This window comes from Cyprinodon tularosa, unplaced genomic scaffold, assembly GCF_016077235.1.
Source record: "Cyprinodon tularosa strain WSP-4 unplaced genomic scaffold, ASM1607723v1 ctg348, whole genome shotgun sequence".
Lineage (NCBI taxonomy): Eukaryota > Metazoa > Chordata > Actinopteri > Cyprinodontiformes > Cyprinodontidae > Cyprinodon > Cyprinodon tularosa.
This window is the reverse complement of record NW_024039061.1, coordinates 770,574-794,656: the sequence shown is the minus strand read 5'-3', so window position 1 is coordinate 794,656 and position 24,083 is coordinate 770,574. Positions and strand designations below refer to the sequence as shown.

At 37.0% G+C, this 24,083-nt stretch overlaps 1 protein-coding gene across 2 annotated transcripts in view; it reads left to right on the top strand.

Moving 5' to 3' along the window:
- relt (RELT TNF receptor) overlaps positions 1-24,083 on the top strand; it is a 32,310-nt gene that overhangs the window by 4,211 nt on the left and 4,016 nt on the right. The window contains exons 1-8 of one of the 2 annotated variants that reach the window (XM_038294896.1): positions 15,226-15,462; positions 16,857-16,931; positions 17,013-17,105; positions 18,076-18,260; positions 18,343-18,380; positions 18,473-18,724; positions 22,280-22,360; positions 23,370-23,442. In XM_038294896.1, the coding sequence (XP_038150824.1) occupies positions 16,887-16,931; positions 17,013-17,105; positions 18,076-18,260; positions 18,343-18,380; positions 18,473-18,724; positions 22,280-22,360; positions 23,370-23,442 (767 nt within the window). In that variant the 5' untranslated portion in view covers positions 15,226-15,462; positions 16,857-16,886. Of the gene's footprint in view, positions 1-15,225; positions 15,463-16,856; positions 16,932-17,012; positions 17,106-18,075; positions 18,261-18,342; positions 18,381-18,472; positions 18,725-22,279; positions 22,361-23,369; positions 23,443-24,083 lie in introns of those variants that run through there. The other variant, XM_038294897.1, reaches the window with a different exon arrangement.

Here is a 24,083-nt window from a genome sequence, read left to right as displayed (position 1 = left end):
CCTTTGTGTTCATCCATTTTTATCAAATGCTTCCGTGGGAAAAATAAAACACAACAGCAGCTGCATACAAAGGAGTTTTTCACCTTAGAATCCTCCAAACATACTTCTTGTCAATGTCTCCAAATTATGGATGCATGATATATCAACACTAACATCAGTATTGGCTCATTTAGACATTTAAACATACCAGTAAAATGGATGTTGATTTATATGAGGCTGCAGTTTATAGTTATTTCCAAAGGATAAGCAAATATATGATGTTGTCAAATATCAGTTAATCGGCCATAACGGAAATATAAATATCAGATATTGATATCAGCCCAGATTTTCTACTAGTTAATCAAATTCTCATTTGATAGTAAAGCCTTTATTTATGTTGTTCAAATGAACCAATGCATTTCAGCACTTGATATTTTTGCAGCAATAAAGCTTCTTATCTATGCATCATAGAGGGCAACAAAAAGCATTCTCTGCAACTTCCTTCCAAATTGTGCCAGTGTATATAAATATCTGGCCTTGTTTGGATTAAAGAAACACCACATTAAGTTTATATTGGTGGAAAATATAAAGTTAATTTGGTGTTTCTTTAATTTAATAAAAAAAACAACAACAAATGATTAAAAAAATACTGTAAACTTTAAACTTGTCCTTAAAAGCTCATTACTGACAGGCAGTAATACTTCATTTAAGACTTCATAAGACTTCATTTTAATTTATTGAGACTTCTATTTTTATTTACTCTCTCTAAGAGGTATTAAACACGATGCAAAAGCCAATTGTATCATAGCGAAACATTGATTATTTTTCTATGTTTCTTTTTCTGATAATTGAATATTATAAAGAAAACACAAATATTTCTACTGATTAAATATGACAAAGAAAAATTAAACAGCCCTCCCACATAAAAAGCTTCCAAAAAAATGTATAGGTTATCCATTATTTAAAAATATCTAGAAAACTTCCGTAATCCAAATAAAGATCTTAAAGTAAGGGAGATAATAAAAGTGAAAGAGAGCTGCAGTTTATGCATAGCTAGGAATATGTGTATGGTTAATTTTCATTTAAATTATGAACTCTAATCTGTTGTATCACACTTGCAAATGAGATCACTGCTTTATAGATTAGCAAGAAATGTCCCATTTACTTTTAAATTGCTATTGATTTATTTCTTCATAAGGGTTTTTTTTTCTAGAAATCCATCTATATTTATGATGCAGTTTATTTATGTTGGGGTAATTATCTTTAATATTTATGATATATAAGCTCTAAAAACCTCTGAAGTAAATCCATCAGAGTAAAAGCAGAACTTGCTTTACCCGATGACCTTTCCTCTCTATCTGAGCGAGCTTCCCTTTCACGCTCAACTGACTTCTGTTAGCTAACAGTTATTTTAAAGAGATGGAAAAAGCAGGTTCTGCTTCAGGAACGCTATTCTGAGTATAACCACAATCCAACAGTTGAACCTGTTGCTGACCTTCTGCTGGCGTTTAGCTGCCTGAACAAATCATCAAGATCCGGGCCTTTATGTTAAGGCACAATGATTGACAGAGCCAAGATGTGTGTGTGTGTGTGTGTGTGATGTTTTGATGAAATTGCAATCCCTCATATTTAGAGAGCTCCAGATAAGCGGCTCAGTAATTGCAGAGTAGCAGAGCAATGCAGCAGACTGAACCTCTCATTTCTGTTAGCTAAACTTATTGAATCAAACTCAAAGCAGTATAATTTTACAAACCTAAATATATTTTGAAATAAATCTTCTGTTTGACTGTGGTTAGTTGTTTTTTTTTTACATGTCAAAGGGCAAAAAGCAGGGTTGTAAAATTATATCGTATTGATTTTATTTCAATCAGATTCTTTTGCTTTTTACATTTTTTTTCTTTAAAGTAACATTGGCTGTCTTAGCTTAAACAGATTCATCAAAGACAAAGTTACATATTTAGATACTCTGATTAAACTACAGATAATTCCTATAAATGGTTTTTCTGGCCTAAATATGGAGCTAAATCAGTCTGAAAAAGACTCACATATGCATAAAATGAGATATGAGAAACTGTTAACACATTTATAAATGTCAAGTTAAAAATTTGAGCTTCCTGTGATACACATTTGTGAATTGAGATGTGCACTTACGAATCCTATTGTACACTTGTGGATCTTTTTGAGACCGATTTAACTCCATACCTAAAAGCTGATTGGTTCAACTGCTTTAGGGTTTGTAGTAGTGGACTTGTTGCAACTCTTGTTGGAAATTTTGCCTTATTCGAGTGCAACAGAGGGAGGAACAATATGATACACGCACTGCTGCTGACCAGACGTGTAGGATGGATTTATCCAGCAGTCTCTATGTTTATCAAATTCCTTTTACAGGCCAATATTAAAGCACAATTTACAGCAAGAGCTGCTTTTCTTGATGCAATGGATCAGTTAACTTCAGAGATTTCAGGTAAAAGCAGCATCAAAGGATGGAAATCATTGAAAGAGCATTTTCATTAAAAAATTTGTTCACCATAACGAACCCCATGCAGGAAGGTGTCAGTGGAAAGGGTAATTATATTGAGAGTCAAAGGTTTGATTCCAGCTTTTCCCCTGCTACAGCATCATTCTTTCTTTACCACAAAAAATTTATAAGTTAGGCGCAACATCAGTGCTTTTATTTTTGCTTTTTTTTCCATCAAACATTTATTTTCAGTCGTTTAAAACTTACAGGAGATCAAGAGATATATGACTAAGGAAGATGACGGCTCAAATTTCTGTTTTCCTCACCTAAGGTGAACTTCTTAAAAAGATTTCTACTATGACTAAAACAATCATTAACTAAATCCTTTATATTTGTTTCACATACTGAGACTGCAAGCTTAAAGGGTTGTTTTCACATGTTTGTGCATGTAGGTTCAGGAAAATAGAATTTGTTAAGTATGAATGTGTTGTGACATATTATACTATAATGGTAGGTTGTTATGGTAAACATCAGGAGAACAGCTTTACATCAGCCTCATTAACATGGATAAATATGGTGGTCAGGGAAGGTACACCAAACCATGATAAGACTGAGTTATATAATAACAATAATAAAAAGAGTAATAACCAGTTTTTCAGGCCAAGAATTATTTTGATACACCTTATTATTATTAAAATTTTGCCTGCACGTATTTGTTTAGGTTGAAGGTTAGAATTCCCTTTAACACCTTTGTAGATCATATTTTGTTTATTTATTCCACTTAAAAAGCCAAAAATATATTTTTTGATGATCAGAATCAGAATTACTGATATATTTTTCCATATTTGTCAAGTGAATTGTGAAATTGGAGATGATGCAAAGTGTATTGTATTATGTGCTCCAATGTCATTAAGGTTGAGGTTTTTTTTAAAGCTACAGTGTGTAATAATTACAGGGATATACAGTCAGAAATGTAATATATTATACATAACTATGTTATTTATCATCATCTACGAGCTCAGCCTCTTAACCTTAATATTTGCGTTGCCTTAGAATTTATTATTTATAATTACATATGAGCGGGTCTCGCAGCCATGGAGGCAGACATCTTTGCACTACGGCAGCGCAGAGCCAACAAACTAGCGATTGCGAGATCGCCCATTACGCTCGAAAGTAACTACGGCAAGTTGAGAGAGATGAACTGAGACAGTACTGAACACACAGACTAATGAAATACTGTCTGTAAAATGATCTATGTAAACAAACCTCATCACTTGAGAAGGTAGATGATGCGGACGTCGTGGAAGACATTTAGTCCCGTAATGCTCGCCGTACTGTTGGGGGGGAGAAGCGGTGGGGGGGGAGATGTTCATGTTGCTGCAGTCTGCAGTCTGGACGTTAGATGTCGCTGAAAATTACACACTGTAGCTTTAAAGAAACTTTTTTAAGCTGAATATGCTTATCAGGATAAAATGATTGCAGCAGAGACGATTACTGACTTCAAGCTGATGAAATAACTTTAAAGTGTTTTGCAATATTTGATGTAGAGTAAAATCTGCTTTATATTGATGGACAGTGTTCGCGTTCTTTGCATAGTGGCTATCACACTTCACATCATGCAAACTCGTCCATCTCCTTCTCTGAGGCATCATATCTTCCATGCATTTTCAACCCTTACCTTCTCTTTTCCCCCTTTAAGTCCAGCTCTTTTGTTACAGCTGATGATGCAAGGTCATGTACGCCAGCAGCACTAGAGTAGAGCAGTTTATTAGTTTATGCTGGCGTGCAGTTATACTGGAGGTCGTGGCTGATACCACACCGGCCTGGGGACACAGAAGACTGACTGAGAAATCTCTATAGTAATGACACCTGCCTATTTATCAGACTTGCTTCCCATAATGAGACATTGTCTAAGCACCGACGTACAAAGTGTTGGCGTAAATCAGCCGTCCTTCTGCCAATAATGGGCACCTCCATGAAGTCAAACAGGGGGTATGGTTCTCCCAATCACGTCGTTGTCATACATGTGCACATTATCTTCACGTCCACCAAATGTCTGATGAATGGCGGAGTATAATTACCTTAAACCTTTCTTTTGCCACCTCAGTTCTTTTCACATTGTATTCCTGCACCTCAGGGATTAGGATCATGCTCATGAGCATCACAAAGAGGTGTTCCCCAGGGCTGTGACAGGGTGTCAGAACTGGCGTTTTTAGGAGGCCTCTACTGGGATGGTCTGAACTTTTGCATCCAAGTTAGATTTATTTTATTTTTTATTTATCCTTTATTTAACCAGGTAATACCCATTGAGATTAAAAATCTCTTTTGCAAGGGAGACCTGGCCAAGATAGGCATCAAAATTACATCACATCATTACATATGTATAAAAGACACACACATAAAAGCCAAATATGCACTTACAATAAAATTTCAATTAAAACATTGACATGTGAGGGAGTCTAACTCAAAACATCTAATTCTCAACTTAAAAGTATTCAAAGGAACCAATTTACTAAGTTTCATGTTATTTTGCAGCAAATTCCATGTAAAGGGAGCAGAGTAAGCAAAGGCCTTTTTACCCAGCTCAGTACTGACACGTGGGACAGAAAACAAGACAACAGCCTGAGAACGGAGAGAGTAATGACCAGTACTTTTTTTCATAAGAAGTGAACATAAATAAGATGGAAGCGCACCAAGAATAGCCTTATATATAAATATATACCAATGACAAAGCCTCCGTGTAGCCAAGGCAGACCACCCTACACGAGAATACAGCTCACAGTGATGGGTGCGAGCTTTACAATTAGTAATAAATCTCAATGATGCGTGATAGGCTGCGTCTATCATCTGCAGGCATTGAGCAGATGAATGCATATATAATATATCACCATAGTCCAGCACAGTTAAAAAAGTGGATGCCACCAACCGTTTTTTTACATTAAAAGAAAAGCACAGCTTATTTCGAAAGTAAAAACCCAATTTTAGTCTCAACTTTCTCACTAGACAGTGAACATGAGGCTTAAATGATAGGTTGTCATCAATGACAATACCAAGATACTTATAAGTTGAAACTATCTGTATTTCACGACCATCAAGAGTAACCACTGAAGGAACATTCAGTGACCTGTTCCGAAGGTCTGTGAAAAGCATACATTTAGTTTTTTCTGCATTGAGCACAAGTTTCAACTGTAGCAAAGTATTTTGGACCACATTAAAAGCATTCTGTAAGTGTGCAATGGCTTGTTTAAGAGAAGGTGCACAGCAGTAAATAACTGTATCATCTGCATAAAAATGAAAATTTGCATCAGACACATGCCGATTAAGATCATTTATATAAATAGTAAATAAAAGAGGGCCTAATACAGAGCCTTGTGGAACCCCTTTAAAGATTGGTAAAATACCAGATTGAACACCATCATGCTTAATGCACTGAGTTCTGTCACTAAGATAGTTTGAAAACCAAGAGACAGTTTTCTTTGAAAACCCTGATTTAAGAAGCCTAATCTTTAGAACATCATGATCAACCGTGTCAAACGCTTTTGACAAATCAATAAAAAGTGATGCACAGTGCTGCTTCTTGTCACGAGCAACAGAGATATCATTTATCACCTTCATTGCAGCTGTGATGGTACTATGTTTTTTTCTAAAACCTGACTGAACTGGGGATAAAATGTCCTGGGCGTGCAAGAAGTCTTTCATCTGATCACTCACCAGGGATTCAAGCATTTTGGCCAAAACAGACAAATTAGAAATTGGTCTATAATTATTTAAATTTGACGGGTCACCCCCTTTCAGTAATGGACAAACAAATGCAGATTTCCAGATTTTAGGAATAGTGTTGCTCTTTAAAGTAAGGTTAAAAAGGTACGTTAGAGGCTGTGCTACACAATCAGCAGCTATTTTTAAGAAATAGGGTTCTATAAGATCAGGTCCTGGGGGTTTTTCAGGAACCAGTCCTTTTAGGGCTTTTTGAACGTCAGCCACTGAAAATGGAACGAGATTAAAAACACCCGTAGTGACTGGCACATCTCCACAGGGTGTCACAGCATAAGGACAAACAGTGTCAAACAAAGAACCTGACTGAATAAAATGCTCATTAAAATGATTCAGTATCTCTAGCTTGTCATAAACTACTACAGACTCTTTCATAATAGAAGAAGGAACATTGATACTATCTTTGTTAGAAGAAAGTAATTTTATAGCCTTCCAGAATTTTCTGGGGTCATTTAAGTTATTAGTAGTGACTGACAGATAAAAATCAGATTTTGCTTTCTTAATAGAAGAAGAACATTTGTTTCTTAGCCGTCTAAAAGCAAGCCAATCAGACGAAGAGCCCGTTTTTCTTGCTTTGGCCCAAGCTAAATTGCGGTCATGAAGAATATCTCCAAGCTCAGAGGAAAACCAGGGATTATCCCGCCCCTTAACTCTAAATCTCTTTAGTGGGGCGTGTTTATTTATTACTTGCAGAAAACTATCCCGGAAAAAGATCCAGGCTGACTCCACATCGGGAATCAGCTCCATTCTACTCCAATCACAATTAAACAAATCATGGCAAAAGCCCTGTTCATTAAAATTTTTAAGATTTCTCTTACATATTACACGAGGTTTACCTTTAGGCAACTTAGTATTCCTTACAGCAGTGATAACGCAGTGGTCACTTAGGTCATTGCAAAAAACACCAACAGCAGAAAATTTGTGCGGGACATTAGTCAAAATTAAATCAATTAATGTGGATTTCTCATGGCACTTAAGATTTAAACGAGTGGGAGAGTTGATTAATTGTGTAAAATTGACAGAATCACAAAATGACTTAAATTCATCTGAGCAAGGTTTTAGCCAGTCCCAGTTTAGGTCACCTGCTAAAATAATTTCAGAGTAGTCCAATGAGTAGATGTTAGAAATTTTTTTTTTTAAAGTCATTGATAGAGAATTCAGGAAATCTTTCCATTTAGCTTAGCTCACCCAGATCATGCATTTGCGTTTCTGCAGATTGATGCACATTTCTTTGCTTAGTTCACAGGATTCAGTGACGTGTTTAATATGACATTTTAAGGGTAAATCTTGAGAACTGAGATGCAGGAGAACTTCAAAGTTAAGATTTTTAGCAGGTTTTAGTTGAGGAGGGACAGATGAGGCACCAAAATATGCCACCGTCTCTCATTTTTTTGTTTAGTTTGTTTATTGTGAAGAATATCTGAAATCTATCTCTGCTCAAGTCAACTTAAAAAGTGACTGTGCTGCCATTAGGCTGAACACAAGCATAAATGTTAATCGTCTGAACTGAAAACGCATAGGAATTAGGATTTCTCTGTTGTGAATCTAAAGCTATGGAGTCAGATACTAGCATTTTCTTGAATTCTTACATTTTTACCTAAGATTTTCTTTTTTAATGAAACCAAATTTAAATCTGTTAGGTTTTTGCCTGCCATCTACACTCTACTCATGTTACACACATAATATTGCTTTGGGGATTTTAGGACAGAGCCTTGCAGTTTTCTTGTTTCCATTTTAGCCCCAAATCCACACAAAATAAAAAAATAAAAATTTAAAAAGACAAAACAAAATCATATTGGGGCTGCAAATGTTTCAAGCCCCTTTGAAAGAGACAACTTATGATTTTTGATAAATATTTAATATTGGATTTTTTTTTTAATATTTATTTTTAATTATTATCATAGTTTTTAAAATTAAAAGGACATTTTTCACAAAAAGAGGACAGGTAGATCTTTTTCAGGCATTTTCATTTGTGGGAAACTTTTGCCAAGAACAGAGAAGCAGTTTTAAAGTTTTAATTATAGTAAAAATAGATCAGAAAAATATTACAGCCACTATTATTGTCATTCTGTTATAGGAATTCAGTCTCATTAGCGACCCCTAACACATAAATTGCCTCGCCACAAAATGGTTAACATTTTATAAATGTTCAAAATACAAATACATTTTCACTTAAAACTCTAAAGTTTATAGTACAGCGGGAGATGGAGGGATTAGAATTTTTTTTTTTTTTTTTTTTTTTTTTTTAGCACAGTGGGTCCATTTATAGGCCAAAACTAAATTTAAACAAGAGGAACATAGATATTGTAGATTGTCCTAGCCTGAAATGGAGACAAAAACAACAACTATAGGCTCCCATTAAGATATCTTTACCAAATGGAAAGGTGCTTCGGCAAAGTTTTAGTATAGACTTATAGACTCTCAGCAAAGTTACTAAAGTTTTTCTTACTCAAATCAAATGTTTAATCTGAGCTGAAATGGGAAATCTATTTTAAATTAAATTTTAAATTTAGACTGAGACAAAAACCTGCCACTTTAAACTTTTCAAAGCTTTGCAAACTTTCATGATCTGCTATTTAAAAAAAAAAAAAAGTTCTTTCTAACAAAGACTTACTAGTCAGACTTACTTATTTAGCCAACACATATTTTACAGTAACATCTTGAAGCAAAAGTCTCAAACAGACATAAATTGGCTACCTGGTACATGCAGCTCGATATATAAACAATCCAACTGAACTCTTCTGGTATATAATTGGAAAGTAGAGGCTGTTGTTGTTAGGAACAACTAACTGGTCTGGTCTAAGGTAACGTGTCCTAAAACGTGTTTCCGCCAGACTGCTCACCCAAAAGATGCTGTAACGTATAACCTTTATTGAAATATCTTTTGGTCTGTCTTGTCTTGACACCAAAAAGCATAATAGTGCCTCCTTTCCAACCAGAGTTGTCTGGTCTGTCTGACAAAGACAGCTCGGTGTGCTTGAAGCCAGCAGGGTTTTAGTCTGACCATGATCTTCCCCCTGCTGCTCCGTCACCTCAGACTCAAAGGCCTGGAAGTTCCACTCATTCTTGTGTTTCCTCTTCTGTGGTTCCTTCCCTCCTTCACAGCTTCATCCAGGAGGATTTCTTAGCTCAGCTGCAAGATGACATCAAGGAGCCAGAAATAGCTCCCAAACACGTTTAGCTTGTCCTCGCCTCCAAAGCCACCACAGAACGGAATAATGTCCCTGTTTTTGTCATGCTGTTGACCATTGCTTCTTTATTAGTGCTATATTTAGCTTCTCTGAACAAAACAGAAAATTTGACATGTCATCTGACGTTGTAGAGGCTTGTTATTTGGATGTGTCAAACAACACAGCAGAAGGTGTCAGGTAATTACTGTTTTAACAGCGTCAAGGAAAATTCACCACGCGTGGTCTTTAAACATGTTTGCTTTGGAATTTAAATCCTGTTTTGATGTTTTATTTTATCCAGCCGCATAAAGTGACGAAAGCACAGAGGGTGTTTTTGTCTCTTACGTTTTTTTGTGGTTGTGTTTGGGGAGATATTCTGAGAAGTGTTAATGCCCTCGCTGTATCCTGCTTCTCTGCCTCCTTTCGCCTTCGTCTGCCTTCTCTTCTCTTTCCTTCATCTGTGCCCCCTAACCACATACTCATATGACTGCACCCTTCTGTCTGAAGCACATGGCAGACCCGTGTGTAACTCTAATCAAAGCCAGGCTTGGAGTAGAAAAACACACAAAGAATAAATTGCAATTACAGGACTGACGGCATGGCCTTGGCCTGCAGGGACTGTAATGGTACATGTAGAGCGGGTCAATCAGTTCATAAATGTCAGACGATGCTATAAAAAGCAAAGAAATGTTACATCTTCGATTATGTAAGATCTGTGATGAGAGCTGTTAAAAGCCTATCATTTTATCACACTTATATGAATGCTTTCCTTGCATAATCTTTCTTCTTTTTAAGACAGTACCTTTAACAGGATGGACTTGAAAAAACTCATGTCCATTAGAGAGCTTAAGATACCATGAAACAAGCCAGGCTGATTTTGTAGAGAAGTGCTTGTTTTTCGACCAAACCAACCATACAACACAATATTCACATCCAGACTAGATCCTTGTCCCTGACTTCATCAAAGGCAGCATGAAACTTGGGTGTCATGACTGATGATCAGCTGACCTTTAAAGATCATGTTACCTCTGTTTGTCGATCCTATCATTTCACACTACTAAAAATAAGGCAGATCTGGCCATACCTAAGCCAACACGCTACCCAGCTCCTGGTGCAGTCTATTGTTATCTCCTGCCTTGACTATTGTAACTCACTCTTGACTAGCCGATAAAATTGTTACAAATGATCAAGAACTTGCGTCTGGTCTTCACTCAGCCCAAAAAGTCTCAAATCACCCCTCTGTTCATCGGGCTTTACTGGTTACCCCGCCTGCCCCTATCAAGTTCAAGTCCCTGATGGTAGCCTAAAAAGTGCTTAAGGGTACGGCTGCCGTCTACTTGAACCCTCCAGCAAAGGCTTATGCCACAACTCAGTCACTCCGGTCAGCAATGGATTGTCGTCTAGCAGTTTCTACACGATGCTTAAGACAATCCAGAGTGTGTTCATGCGTTGTTCGTAGATGGTTCGGATGACCTACCAAGTGCTACATGAACAGCAGCTTCCCTGTCTATCTTCAGGAAACTCCTAAAGACCAACTTCTTCTTCATATCCTAACTCTTACCCATAGCTCTGTACCCCCTCTACTACTCATTCTGCACTTCCCTCTATCTCTCTCTTTTTGCTGTAACCACTGATTTTGACTGGATTTTCCTCTAGAGAACTTATTGTCATATTGATGATAACTGTAATATTGCGTCTACATTGTAATTCGCTTTGCATTAATGTGTCTGCTAAATACATCAACATAAGTATAAAGCTGGGTTAGGCTCTAAAACAACGTCTGAAGGAGAGTATTTACCAAAGCCAAATGGTCAAAGGTAAATCTGGAGGCGCTACAGAGATATACAGCTCTGGTTGGGGAATGTGTCACCTATGAGTTATGCTCTACACAAATCTGTCCTTTAGAGAAAGTAGCAGAAAGAAATCCATTTATGGAAAAGAAAACTGTAAACAAATATGTGGAAGAAGATACTCTGATTATATAGGACCAAAAAAACAGATTGCAGATTATTGCAAAATATAAGAAACACATCTTCAAACCGGTGGGCAACATGACAGCATTGTGCTTTTCTTGAACAGAGAAAGGATAATTGGTTTGATGGGGAGATATATGGAATGAATTACAGGTATTTCCAGGGAGAAGAAAACAAAAAAAGACTCAGCTTTCAGTAAACATTCAGAAAGTTGTAAAACAGAATGATCAAAACGGTGGTCTAGTTTAAGTCCAGACAGAAACTTAATGAAAATATCTGGAGAGACTTAAAAACTGATATTTACAGATGTTCGCTGTAAAATCGGATTGAGTTTGAGGTATTTGCAAAAGAAGAATATGAAAGGCACTTCATTAAAAGGTTAAATTCTTTGACAAAAAATACTACAAGTGTTTCCAACGACTTATAAAAGCACATTTGAAAGTTAAACCATTCATCTGGTTTATATTTAAGCTTCTAACATGATAGGCTTGTTTCATTTGAGGCAAAGCTGAAATGTACCCAAACTGTTATATTAATTTACATATTAAGGATTTTCAATTGTTAAAAGTATGACAGGTTGTAGTTTGTGAAAGAGCAACGGGTTTATAGAGGCCAACAAGGCATTCGAGGACATAAGAGCGTTCAGATATGAGGCCAAAAGAGCCTTTTTGTGGGTTTGTTCGGAAAACCTCACAAAAATCTGAGGCTTTTGTTGCCACCCGTGTTGCATAAGCTGAATAATTGACTCCCAAAAAAAGTTTCGGGGCTCTATGTTTATTTTTACATTTAAATGCACTTTAGCTGCATGTGTTTTCAGCATCCACCTAAATGATTAGCAAGGGCTGTAGCCCGCGTGTTCAATCTTTCCACTGTCGTTTAGGCACAGCTGCCTTGGAGGTCAAGCAAGGTTCTTATAAGGTTGCCAGCATTCCTCAACCCCTGTAGCAATACCCAGTTTGTAACTTGACACTCTCCAAAAAAAGAGGCATTTAATTGTGGGTCTCATTATAGTTTTGCTCTCTCTATCATTGTCGTTTTTATTGATCCGATCTGTTTTTTTGGGCTTTTTTTCAGCTGTGTGTGAAGGTGCATGCATGGAGTTGTGTAACAGCGGATGGAGATGCATGTGCGCATGTCTGACTTGTAATTAGCCCCATGCTTTGGTCTGTATTGTATTTTAACAAAGGCTTCTGTATTTATATATACCCCCCTGCTATCAGGCCGATGTTTTAGCAGAGCAGTGCCTTGCCAGCTACTCTCACTCTATTCTCCTACTTCCCTTTTTATATATTTGGATTTTAGCAGTTTTTTTTGTTTTGTTTTGTTTTTTTAAGTTTTGTGGTTATTTTGTTCTTAGATTCTTACAACAATTTTGCAATAACATTTCCCTGGCACTAGGATCTTGCCTTCCAGACTAAAATCATAAACTCGTTAAAATTTTACTTCTCTAATTATCTAAGACACAGCTTGGCATTGGCAAACACCTTAGCACTCAGATGTGCGTCTGCATGTTTTCTCCTTATAAACATATGGAAATAAAAAGACTTTGTTCACTTTATTAGGTTGGTCCTGATTTCACTATGTTAATATAATCTTTAGCTGCGTTTTTCAGTTTGTTTCTATTGAGTCCTGATACCTAATTATTGTAGCATATTATTAAGGGTTTGTACTAAAATATATGTGGAAACAAAGGGAAAAATGTGAAAAGTTGACATTCTTCAGCAAATTAACATTATCTGGAAGACAAGCTTTCAAAATTGTTTAGTAGCCTTTTTTACCCAAATGGTTCATAGGCTTAAATATGAGAGAATAAATAATAAAAAATGCAATTAAACCATGTTAACATGGCCCACTAGATAACTGGGGCTCTTTCCTCTGTACCTCAAAGGAGCCAGACTTACATGAGGTCTTGTTCATGAGTATTAGTGGGATGGAGTTTGAGATGGAGAGATAAATTGTGGCTACATCTGCAGTAATCAAGGCAATCATAGTCTGTTGTGATGTGGGCAAGAAAAAGTGGAGCCTAATGGCAAAGCTTTTAATGTACTTGTAGGACTATTTTCAGTTTGAACCGCTATAATCATGAGCTACAGTTTGAGATCTTAGAATTTAAGTGAATTGTATAAGAGGGATACCGTTGAGGTAAGTCAGGCATCTGATTGGGAGTTCCACTGGTTGCCTCCCTTTGGTTGTTTTCCAGGGCTTTCCAACTGAAACCAATCCCCTCCCCACCTTGGAGGGGGGGAGGGGATTGGTTTCAGGAGCATCCTTGGAACTCCAAAGAAACCCTGGTGGGGGTACCTGGAGAAGATGTTTATGCCTATACCCTAGACCAGTGGTCTCCAACCAAAGGCATAAGATCAACTGCCATTCAAACCTTTAGGTGCATTCCTGCAACAACACAGCTGAATAAAATTATTAATTATCTCCTCATCAAGTTAAATGAGTCTATCATTTGATTTGCACCTAAAAGTTACAGGTTATAGTTCTCGAGGCCTGGAGATGCAGACCATTGCCTTTTATCATCCCGCTGCAGACAAACGACACGAAACGTGCGCCATAAATACAGACTTCATCATTTCATCATTCTTCACCTTCACTAGAGATTCTGCTGTAGAAGGAATCTTATCGGGCTACCTTGAGTTTCACAGCCCCTCTCCTCATCCACGCTCTCTCCATTAATCTCCTGGTCGCAATCTTTACTCACTGTTACAGCAGCGTCCACCTATTTTGGCAATTTTTTTTTGTTCTTCCAGCAGCTCTTCTTTGTTTTTTCTTTTCTGGAATCAGCTTAAGTTCCTCTTTTGGGTATCCATCGTCACTAACACATTGTACGTAACGGTTCTGGGTTTTTTTTGCTCTGGATTATCCATAATTCCAAGTTGTAATGTAAAAAATAAAATATTCAAATACACTGTTCTTTTAAGATCTTTATTACAGTATGAAACATATTATATGAGCGTATTTTTTACTAACTGTCTAATTAACTATACACAGTTATTAACATAGCAATTAAAAGTACCACTGTCTGCTTTGCTATTGGTGTCGTGTTTAAACGGCTCACCATTATGTATTGTGGTATAAATATGGTCTGGTTAGTCATCTTCATATCAGGTGGGTTTAAGAGGAATTATTCACACCATTACATCTGCAAAGAGACGTCCTAGGCCACAATTGCCTACCAAGTGTCAAAGACTGGGCCCCTAAGAGGTCTTAGCAACTGCAGTCTCTGCTTACCGATAGTTACGCCATTGGTTGGTTTGAAACAAAAGACCGATCTATTGAAAATGATCAAATCCTCTGTAGAGATGCAAATAAAAGTTTTTTGTGTTCAAAGTTTTGAGGCCAAAGCTAATCAAAGCGCTTCCCCATATCCAGCCCTCAACTTTTTCTTTCCAGCTTTCTTCCCATGAGCATCAAACTCAGCAACTTCCAGACTGGCGAGTTCAAGGGTTAATAAACTAACAGATTATCAGGTCACCAGCTGATTTCTTGCTGACTGAGCATAAACGTTGAAAGGTTGACAAAAATGTTGGAGATCTCAGAAAACCTGTTACACTTATTGATTAATAACATTTTTAAAGGAGACTAAAAAGGCAAATGTTTTGAGTCGTAGTTCAGTATTGCTAATTATTTTTTTATTTCTATCAGTGATTGTTTGAAGTCCTTGTTAAGTAACAGTGAAAACAATGTGTTTTTCCTGCTCACTGAAAGGTGTAGAGCATCATTAAACGAGCATCTCCCACACACATGCGCCATGTGCATGCAGGTTGTTGGTTTCAGCGGTGACAGACAGGGCATGTCCTGAGGGTGTGAGGGGTGTGTTTGTGGGCAGACTGACTGTATAAGACAGGGCTAGGTGCTCTGAGATTTTCATTCAGTCGGACTGAAGAGCCAGAAACTCAGTTTTGACTCATTTTTGTAACTAGTTTAGGATAAAATAAGAGTAGTTTTGCTTTGTGAGGTTTTATTATTAGCATTTCAGAACCTTTTTAAATAAACGGCAGAAGCTTAAGCATATTTAAAGTTAGTCTTGATTAATTTTTAGTGAGTCAAGCATCCTTACTGGGTTGCCTCAGCAACCGTGTGGGTCAGCTGCAAGTCTGGGGTAAGTCTGCTTCTCACCTTTAAATTGCTGATCTCCTTCATCTGCATTATCTTCTTGATTTGCTGTGTCTAAATTCTACTTTTGTGTGTCTAATTTCAGATCCACCAATTTCTCATTTATAGTTTGTTTTTGTTGATTTTTTTAGGAGGAAACTGCAGATAGATAAGCACTCTTAATATTTTGCTAATGTTTATGTGCAGAACTTTAGAGGAAACCTTTATTGTTGCTAAAAGGACAAAATCTAATAAATGGAGAAATCTCTTTGAGTGTCTTTTGAAGAAACATCTCAAACCGCAAACTACCTACCTTGCTGTTTGGTGGCAGCTTCAAGTCCACCGTGATAATACTAGGGTTGTTGCGCTTATTCACAGCCCTGTAATTGTGGTTATGAATGAGAGTGCTGTGCAGGGGAAATTCTTGCTGCAATCCTTAATGTTTTATCTCAACATTTTTCCTAATAAATTATATTTATTTCAAAACTAATAATGGAATTACTACAGGAACCCTACTTAGCAAATAATTACTCTAATGTTCTGGTATCCCCGTTAACATGAGGAATACATCATATATTTTTTTCATTCGTATGCATTACCAGTGTTAAATAAAAATAATTTCTTTGATATATGGATAATGTAGATAAATAAGTTTGGAGAATATAGTCTGAAAATCATCAAGATTTTTCCAGTGGTATTTAATATATCACATTTAATAAAAGTTGGACATGTTTGATTAGATGTTAAAGATTTTTATCTCAAGGTAATAAAGTGTGGCGTTTTTATTCGGTTCATGAAACTACGGGTCTCACTGAGTGGTTTTATCACCATGGAGTTCCAGTATCAGCTTGTCTGCATATTAATTATACATTTTGACATGTGTTAAACTACATTATATGGATATATATCTCTAAAAACAGAGCTACTGCTGCACATTTTACAGCTTTAACCATCAATGATTTGCACGTTTGATGTTTTCCTGTCAATCTTTGAATCTTAAATGTCCACACCTGCAGCTTAACATCCGAAATCACTGTTTTCGGGGTTGGCTGAAGTCACATGTTGAGAAAGTCAGCATGTCTCTTTCAAATAAATGTGCTGCAGGATGAATCATTGCATGAAGTGTGTGTGAGTATCTTTAAAGCCCAAATATAGCAGCAGAAAATCCTCTTCATTCACGGGCGGACACAAAAAGGTCCTGATTCATAGTAAATGTTATTTACAGGCTTAGTAGGTACTTCATACCTCTCTGCTGCAGGAGTCACTCCACTTTTGATTATTTTATTAAATGACTCAGCTGTTTTTTTTTTTCTTTGATTGTGAACTTCCATAAGCGTTTAGCTGTTGTCTGTGTGTTTGCACTGCAGCACACTTATGTTTATTGTGTTTCGTCTCCCATAGATCATATGCACATAGAGGAACACTTTGAAGATGATGAAGAACCACCTTTGCTGCTCAACTCTCGTCCTCCTCGCGGTAGATTACATCACATGCATGTGCTTTAAAGTTTGCAAATGTGTTTGCTCGTCCGCTGACTCTGATTGTTGCATCTTTTAGATGTTTGGCTGTGGTGTAACTGCAGTGGTGCAATGTCAGTGGGGAGAAGGGTGTGTGTGTTTGCAATGCCCGCCAGGCCAGGAGCCATCCAAGGTGGGTACTTTGCTGCATTTACAGCTGGAATACTTTGAAAAACTGATGGAGACGTCAGTTTTTCACATTTAGAGGCTAAGATTATTGGCCATTCTAAAACCGCAAGCATACTTTGATCTAAAGCATCCCATCATAGCTCCGGTTGTATGTTTGGTGGGGTGTAACCGACAGAATGTAGATCTTGGCTCTGCCAAAAATACCATGTTTTTTCCAGGATTGCCCTTTATTTTGCATCATACAGTTTTCCATAAATATTGGACATGCTCATATTAAAGAAGCGCCTCCTCACAGCATGATACTGTCACCACCATGCGTTATCATACAGAGGGTGATAGGATGTTATTTTTCTTCCACTCATGGTGTTTTGCACACTCTAAAAGGAAAATGCAGCTCCAACTTAAATGAATTGCTTCAATTGTGAACAGGTGATTAAACATATTATTCAACTTAATATATTAGGTTTATAATTTGAACACTTAAATAAATCAAAAATAGGCAAACATGATTCAGTCACTTGATACCAATTCAATCAATTCATTGAGGCTGGAGAAGCATCTTTATTTAAGAGTGCATTTTAGAGTTTGGTCCAGCTAAAGTCTTCATATTCCCCGCTTGGCTTTTCAGAGACTAGAAACAGGGGTTGTTGATGTATTCTTTCAGCAATTCTTGTTGGAGCTCCTCAAAATTAAATACATTAAGGGTTGGGTTTATAATATGTGACAAAATGAGAAAAATTGCAAAGGTTCTCCATACCTTTTCCAAGATTTAGTATGGTTAAATTATATCAAGTATTTTTGCAATCAAACATCTGTTTATTGCTTCTAATTATTGTCAAAAACCTTTAATATGGTCTGCTTAGTAAAAATATAAGACAATAACATTCTAAGCCAGTCTTACAAAACAAAGGGGATTTATTGTATCTTTTTTTAGTCCTCCACTCAGAGTTTTAAAGTGCTTTATTTTTCTGCAGCCTTGTGGGCAGATCCAGAGTCCAGCTGAAGAAGTGAAATGTCAGTCGTGCCAACCTGGAAGCTTTTCAGATGCAGTCGACTCTGAGCTTTGCCGTATTCACACATCCTGTGAGATCCTGGGCAGAACTGTGGAGACTTCTGGCACTCAGACCTCAGATACTGTCTGTGGAGACTGTCTTCCTGGGTGAGAACTGCTCCCTCACTGTTTTTTGCTTCAATAGCAGCTTAAACCTACTTGACTTACATTTTTTCTCTTTCTCATTCAGATTTCTCTCTCCAGATGAGGGAAGTCCCTGCTTGAAAAGTGAGATCCTGGACCTTGTCATTTCTTCCGAATGCTTCTATCCATCTGTTCCTTTAATTCGTCTTTCCATCCTTGTCTACATCCTCTTGCAGAGTTGCTTGTCAGAAAGGTTCGCACAGTAGAAAAAGGTCCCTCCAGTGGGGCAGGAGGACCGACCAACAGCACGGTGGTTCGGAGTACGGAGGAAAAGACGGCAGAGTATGCAGTGTTTGCCCTGGTGCCTGTCTTCTGTGTTATGGGTCTGCTGGGCATCCTGATCTGCAACATCCTCAAGAAGAAGGGATATAACTGCACTGCTGAGAAGGAAGGAAGAGATGAGGAGATTGCCACCCCTCAGAAAGAAGGTGAGAGGCAGATATGTAAAATATTTATGTCATAGAACGATAAAATCATGGATTCAGTGCTGTAGGGAGATCTAAAGAGGTCAGATCAGATGTAGTGGAGGCTTGTTCTTATCCCAGTTCAAGAATCAACGGTGCAGAAAAGCAAAGATAAACAATGCAAACACAAGGTAGGTATAAATCAATACAAAACGCATTAAAAGTTCAGCATATGATTGAAAAAGGATAAACAGCAAATATTGATTCATCACACCCACTCTCTGCCCTTTGTCCTGTCTCCTTTCCAAAGAACTTCCTCTTCGATGATTTATAACTGAATGTCATTCTCAGCCTTTGATCCAAATACATGTAAATGAGCTTATAGAGTGATTGATGTGAGGCACTCATTCACATTGCAATCACAGTTTACTGTTTATATAATGTAGCAAATAACACCCAATTTTCCCCTGGTCCCTGACGACACAAGGATTTTTTTTTCTCACAAAATGCCTTATCTTATCTAGGAAACAATAAAAAGGTTTGGACGCTGACTCATGTTTAGAGTTTAGATGAGTTCAGCAGCTCTTTTAATAACATAAACCACACAGTAAAGTTTAGATGCAATAATCAACCGCTAAAGGCTGTTCATTAGGGTCTTTATGTTGCCCAGGAGGAAAGAGAGGACATTTGAAAGACATGATTTAAAGCTGGATAAGCTGGCTTCTTCTGCTCTCACCTGATGGTGCCAGGCAGTGCCAAAGGAGTATTAGCAGGAGTGCTGTGTAGTAGGAGCGTCAGCTGGGAGCTGGACAGATCCTGTTAAAGGCTGTTTACGTCTGCACAACATCTGCTGCTTTTTAGGTACTTTACATCTTTCATTTAAACAAACTCCTGGTGAAACAGACATTTGTTTTGCACACATGATCTTCCATGTAACTAATAGCACATGATCAAGCTTACTTGCAGTGGAAATATACCTTATTTTAAGCAAATAACTTGATTGAAGAACTTTATGCATCTTATTTTAGATTATTTTCATTTTGAATTTAGTGGTTAGGATTAATCCCATTTTTTAAATACTTGGCCAAGCATCAAACTTTTGGCCTAAGATGGTCAGAGAATAATTAAGTATAAAAGATAAATAAGAGCAAGCAACAGTATCAGAAGTCAAAGTAGTTTATGGAGGAAAAGGTCACATTTTATTGAAACAGATAAATACTGCACTGTTAAATATGAAGGAAACAGTTTTTTAAGCAATATGGAAGTAGCTGGAAAATATCAGGAAAAAGTGCCAAGACGATTATAATGAAAAAGTTCTAACAAAATGAAAGAGCATACTTTATAATGTAGTAATGAAGGCGTGTCCAGTTTAAACAGGCATCTTGTTTTTTTTTATTTCTTTCATGTCTTTTTGTGCAGGCAGATTAAGCCACCAACAGTTGGCTTGGACAGACAACTCACCATACCAACTAAATGATAGCTAAATGTAGTTAAAGTAGTTTTATGAGCATGGTGGGTGTCATGTAGGTGTTATTCAGGTATCAACAATGTCTCTTTTTTTGTTTTTACATTTCCTCACAGTTGGAATTTTCCTGTTAAAGGAAACTCCAAACTCCTGCTATGTCTGTAATACCCTCATTCTCTCTCCCCTCCATTGATCCACCTTCCTGACTCTCATGAGGTTCAGCTCCCCTCTCAGTGAGCCATGAACCCGACGCCGTCCAGCCATCTCTCCTTTCTCAGGCAGATCAATAATTCAAACGGCTCCTTTACCAAATTGTTAATGTCTTCTGTTTCACTCTCTTTGCCAAGAACTCTTTTAATTGCCTCTACTCTCAATCCCAAGACTCATTCTATTGACTTTAGAGCAACAGAAAGGCTGCTAACTTGGATAAATGGAAAACTGATTCAAGATGTGATTTTAAAAACCCCATATTGGATTTTCTGCTTTTAATTTCTTACTGCACCACTATATAAGCCCATTAGGCAGCTCTGCATAAATACATTTAATTATATAACTTCCGTAAGTGAGATAAAGGACAAAAGGGAGGTGGTTACATAAGGTACTGGGTAAGGATAATGGAAAACTGGAAAAGGTGAGAAAGGGATCTGTCCCTCCTTGTTTCTTAAAGAACGCTTTAAGATGAATTACTGCAAGCCAGCTGCTTTGGCAGCTCTGACAACCTCAGCCTATAGGGAGGCTATAGGCTCAGGTGTAGTGAAATTATTGAAAGTCATTTGGCAGTTCTCCATCTGCTGATGGAGTCATGGCGTTGATTGCAGCATACAATTACAAAGTCACTTTCATAGAGTGAAAAGTGACTCTGTTGTAGTCCCATAGCAACAGCCACTGCAGAAACACAGCTATTGTTATACTGTAATAACAGCTTAATGCTCCTGATATAGAAGCAGTAATAAAACTCTACACACGAGCACTCAGAGACCTTTTCCAATCAACACAGACACAGTTCATAGTAGGCTCAGCGTCGCCTGGCATTTCCCACCACACACACCAACACACTGAGCTCTGTGTGCTCCAGCAGTGCTGAATGGAGAATAACTGCTGAGTGAGTCTATTCTGTCCCCCACGGGCCCTCACTGCCTTCCCTCAGCTGCCTCACTGTCCTCCTATATTAAGGGATGGTGGTAGTGGGTTGCCATGGAGATATTTCTATTATTTGTACTTAACTCATGCTCTCCCATTCTTCATCAGACATACTGTTTGCACTGAAATCTACAATAAAGCAAAGTAATGTCTCATTATTTTTGAATGGGTGCATTTTGGCTTTCTTAAAGAAAGTCTAAATATACTTTATGTTTACCCTAATTTATGGAAGAATATTTTACAGGATTCAAAAAGTTATTATTTAGATTTTAAATACCTTAAAGGGGTTTGCATGAGATTTTTATCATGCTGGTTTTAATGGTTAGAGTCATCAGTGTTTAAGTTGGGTGGGCTGCTAGATCTGCAGCGCCCTCTAGTGGCGGGTTAATCTAATGGCAACCTTACCCAACAATTTTTACACAAGTAAAAAAACCTAAAATTGTTCTTTTTCTGTGTACATTAACTGTAGCACTGTTACAGTGAAAGAAATGAGTGAGAAATGCAACCATTGGTAGTTATGGAGTTTAACAGGTGGATATTTGGCATTGATATTGATTTTAGTTGAATATCAGCTAAAAACGGCCATCGTATAAAGGACCCCCTTCCATTAGGAACTTGTCTTTGTTCTGCAAACAGTTATTTGGCAGTAAAGTAGGAAACACTTGCTTTTGTTTCCTACTTAGTGGTAAAATGTTGCAGTCTTTAGGAAATCTTAAGAAAGATTCTAGTTAAAAGTGTTGCAGTGATATGTCTTTCTTCCATTTCGTGGTTTGTGAAAGGATTTCAAATTACTTTAACACACCAGGTTTACGTCTTATTTAGTAACACTTAAAAAATGTTAAATCCTTATAGCTTTAGAGTTTCCAAACTGTTTGTATTAGAAGAAGATTGTTGGAGAGTTATAAAAAATTATATTAAAGACAATTTATCCTTTTCATTATTGCCTTGCTAATATAATTTCCCCGCTCCTTTAGGCAAAGACTGGCCGTACATATCTGATGACCTGAATGAAGACACAATCAGTGTTTTGGTTCGCCTCATAACAGAGAAGAAAGGTAATATGATCTAATATTAGCTGTTACCATCTCTTTAGGCCCATTTTAAAAATATCACACATAGGAAATATGTTTGTTTTGGTGAACCCAGAAGCTCCTTTTTTACATGTTTTATTTTGTTAATATAAAAATAAAATTCTGAAATATAAAATGTCATTTGTTCCCAGAAAGGTTATTTTTCGTTGTGCTTTTTTGTCACATTTAGATGTTTTAATCTAACTAATGCCAATACCAAACAGAAATAACGCAAGAAATTTGAAGGTTCACTTTTCAGATTATTTCCATCTTTGTGAAAAAAAGAATGTATTGTGTAAAATACATTATTATGGATAAATGTTGTCCCATTTTTTTTTTTTGGTTTGCTGTAACTTAGCAACAGAGGAAGAGTTTTGAGCATAAGTGGCCTGTTAAAGGCCTCACAACGGCATCTAAATTGGATTAAAAGTCAAAACTGTTACTTCATTAGGTTGTTTTTTTTAACCATTCAGAGTTGGACTTACTGGTTTTTGCTTCGGGTCACTTTCCTCCTAGCACGAGGGAACTTCAGCCTAAGGTTCCAAATAAAATGACAGTTATTTTTAGGTTTTTCTACAAAAGAAAAAGAACAGATAACAGGACAAACAAATTCCACAATATCCCCACAATTGTATTATTATTATTTTAATGACAGCTTAAAATTTTGTCTTGTATATTTTCTAGATGTTTTTTCAGTGTTAGGGGTGGTCATCTTGTCCTCCATACTTTTGTGATTTAATTTTTGCATATTTTGAAATCATTATTTTATATTTTTACTAAATTTCTATCAATGTAATATTCAAACATATCAATGAGACACTGTTTAAAAAAAAATAAAAATAAAATAGAAGACTTGCCTTATGGGGTAAATATATTTTCACAGCACTTCATACTTTTAACTAACATTACATTTTCAGATATTAACATGATGTAATTTGGTTGGTTCAGTGTACTAACTGTGTCCCAATAAGATGATCTTGTGTCCTTGTTTCAGAAAATGCTGCTGCGTTGGAGGAACTGCTACTGGAGTACGAGAGCAGACAGACGAGCAAAGGCTCATCCATCAAGTATGTGAAAAACACAGTTTCACACACCTCCAAATCTTTGCATGCTTTCACTAAGTCATGCCCCTTTAGGTCAGCTTCAACAAGAAGTCAACTTCTCTGCCGTAACTCTTCCCCTACAGCATTAAAAAAGAGGATTATTTATACCTCCCCCTGAGGGTACATAAACCAGACACTATTATTTAATCTTTTTAAGCAGACTGTTCATATGTGTTGTTTAGATTTATCACAACTTGCTGAGATGAGAAAGTATTTTTTTATTAGCACTTTTCTTAAACCTTTGCCGATAAAAACAACATAAAATCCCAAAGCAGTTTCTACACTTCTGGCTGCATTCTTTTGAGCTGAGGCAGGCAGCAATTTGACGCTTGGCGCTGACTCACCCCCACAGGTCTGCAGCGAAGGTTTTTCGCTGTCATAAAAACTGTCCAATTATGAGACTTCAACAGTCAGGCGGTCACTGAGCTCACTGGTGGGCACATAACTTATCAAAGTCTCAACATTTACACGACCAAGCCTGGTTTTGGTGGTGATTAGTCAGAACTGAATGTAGTCAGTTTACAAACTGTCAGTTTACACCACTACATTCTCCTCCATTAGATCTATTGTTTAATTTCCTCAAAGCTTTGTTAAAATTTTATCCA